Here is a 2,602-nt window from a genome sequence, read left to right on the forward strand (position 1 = left end):
CCTACTGGTGTACTGTACTGTATAATAGACAATGATATGATAGTAAATGTGTGTGACCTACTGGTGTACTCTACTGTATAATAGACAATGGTATGATAGTAAATGTGTGTGACCTACTGTTGACTTGTGACTAGCTCTATAGGTATTAGTAAATGTGTGTGACCTACTGGTGTACTGTACTGTATAATAGACAATGATATGATATTAAATGCGTTACCCTACTGGTGTACTGTACTGTATAATAGACAATGATATGATAGTAAATGCGTGACCCTACTGGTGTACTGTACCTATATTATAGACAATGATATGATAGTAAATGTGTGTGACCTACTGGTGTACTGTACTGTATAATAGACAATGATATGATCGTAAATGTGTGTGACCTACTGTTGACTTGTGACTAGCTCTATAGGTATGTGACGAAGAGAGTGAGTGACCCTACTGGTGTACTGTCCTTATATAATAGACAATGATATGATAGTAAATATGTGTGACCTACTGTAGACTTGTGACTAGCTCTATAGGTATGTGACAAAGAGAGTGACCCTACTGGTGTACTGTACTGTATAATAGACAATGATATGATAGTAAAGGTGTGACACTACTGGTGTACTGTACTTATATAATAGACAATGATATGATAGTAAAGGTGTGACACTACTGGTGTACTGTACTTATATAATAGACAATGATATGATAGTAAATGTGTGACACTACTGGTGTACTGTACTGTATAATAGACAATGATATGATAGTAAAGGAGTGACCCTACTGGTGTACTGTACTTATATAATAGACAATGATATGATAGTAAAGGTGTGACCCTACTGGTGTATTGTTTACTTCCACGATGGTGACAGTGGCCGAGGGCTGCACCCGAGGATAAGTATGGTTCTCTAGAAGCAGGTTACACAGGTTGTTGACGATCTCGTGGTCAGGCCGTTGAGTGAGAAGCTCCATTTCCACCATCCTCCTTACATATTCAGGGTCAGCATCTCCAAATAGTGCCAGCTGTAACAAGATACAGAACAATATAGAGGAGTAACAAGATACAGAACAATATAGTGGAGTAACAAGATACAGAACAATATAGAGGACTAACAAGATACAGAACAATTTAGAGGAGTAACAAGATACAGAACAATATAGTGGAGTAACAAGATACAGAACAATATAGAGGAGAAACAAGCTACAGAACAATATAGAGGAGTAACAAGATACAGAAAAATATAGAGAAGTAACAATTAATCAAGATACAGAACAATATAGAGGAGTAACAAGATAAAGAACAATATAGAGGAGTAACAAGATACAGAACAATATACAGGAGTAACAAGATACAGAACAATATAGAGGAGAAGTTAAGTAATATACAGAAACTTAAATTGTCCTAAACCAATGAAATTGTCCACAGTATTGCCTGATCTGTCAGTTTCAATATGTAGCATTTGCAGACAGCTGATCACTGTTTGTCAACAGGTGACTTGAGTCATTGGTTGGTAATTGTTTACATTCAGGAACATGTAATAAATATTATGTTAATGCATGAAGGAATAACATTTCATACAACTGATATTGCAGGATTATACAATATCATTTTTCCTATTGTGGATCATTGGTGATGGGAGAAAAAAGTGACAACACGGAAAAGGTTACTAGAAATAGCATGTTTCGCCCATACGGATATGTCCGTAGTGGTAGACAACCAGTATACATTAAAACACTCATAAGACTCAAAGTATCTAGAACAGTGACAGGTCAGCAAAGGCCCTACCACACGCTTGTCTATATAAAGTGCTCCATATGGAATTTCTTGGCAGTTGGTGATTCATTGTCATGTTTTTGAATTAGAGGTAAACATGCTAGATCACTAGGGGTCATAAAATATCCAAGACATTAAATCAATCAGCTTGCAGTTTGAAACATGATCTGTTCTGAAGTAGACCAGGTCTGGAAGAGAATAATATTTCTTTGCCTTGGCATTTTATGGAAGAGGTTTTTTCTAACAGAACATTGTAATCAGTTGATGACTCATGGCAGCAAAATCCTTTGAAAATTTGTGCATCATTCCATTATGAAGACATTATATACATTAGCTTCCTAAATTTGATTGTAACTCACCACATCCTCTACCAAACACTTTGTCCTAGATTTTGGGGCTGGTATCTCCTTACTGGGATCAGCTTGGGGTTTCGCTCCACTTGCTGGGTTTGTCACAGTACTGGTACGCACTGCAGCACTACAATGAAACATATATATACTGATATCAATGGTACAATGTAAACCACCAAAACCCATTACAGTGAAAATGAAGAAAGTTTTAAATAGTTATAAATGTTCATCTGTCTCCGAGTTCTGTGTACAAATGGATCCGGAGAAAATCCCGTCTTTTCCAAATGGCGGACCATGCAATTTGACGATCTTTCCTTATAACAAGAGGCCCAAAGGCCTTAGCGGTCACCTGAGTTATATCATAGGTACTGGTAGCTTTATTTTATTGTTTAGATGTGATGTGGAAATCAGCATGTAAACTAAGTGAAATACAATACTTGTCATGTCATCAAAGGATAAGAATTTTAAAATATTTGTAAATGTTCCC

The 2,602-nt window shown here is 36.5% G+C and overlaps 1 protein-coding gene across 1 annotated transcript in view; it reads right to left on the minus strand.

Moving 5' to 3' along the window:
- LOC110459623 (mucin-5AC-like) overlaps positions 1 to 2,602 on the minus strand; it is a 46,252-nt gene that overhangs the window by 34,474 nt on the left and 9,176 nt on the right. Inside the window, exons 4-5 of the mRNA XM_021511969.1 lie at positions 2,125 to 2,242; positions 847 to 1,014 (exon numbers count right to left, since the gene is read on the minus strand). Coding sequence (XP_021367644.1) covers positions 847 to 1,014; positions 2,125 to 2,242 — 286 coding nt within the window. The remainder of the gene's footprint in view (positions 1 to 846; positions 1,015 to 2,124; positions 2,243 to 2,602) is intronic.

This window comes from Mizuhopecten yessoensis, unplaced genomic scaffold, assembly GCF_002113885.1.
Source record: "Mizuhopecten yessoensis strain PY_sf001 unplaced genomic scaffold, ASM211388v2 scaffold10143, whole genome shotgun sequence".
Taxonomy (NCBI): Eukaryota; Metazoa; Mollusca; class Bivalvia; order Pectinida; family Pectinidae; genus Mizuhopecten; species Mizuhopecten yessoensis.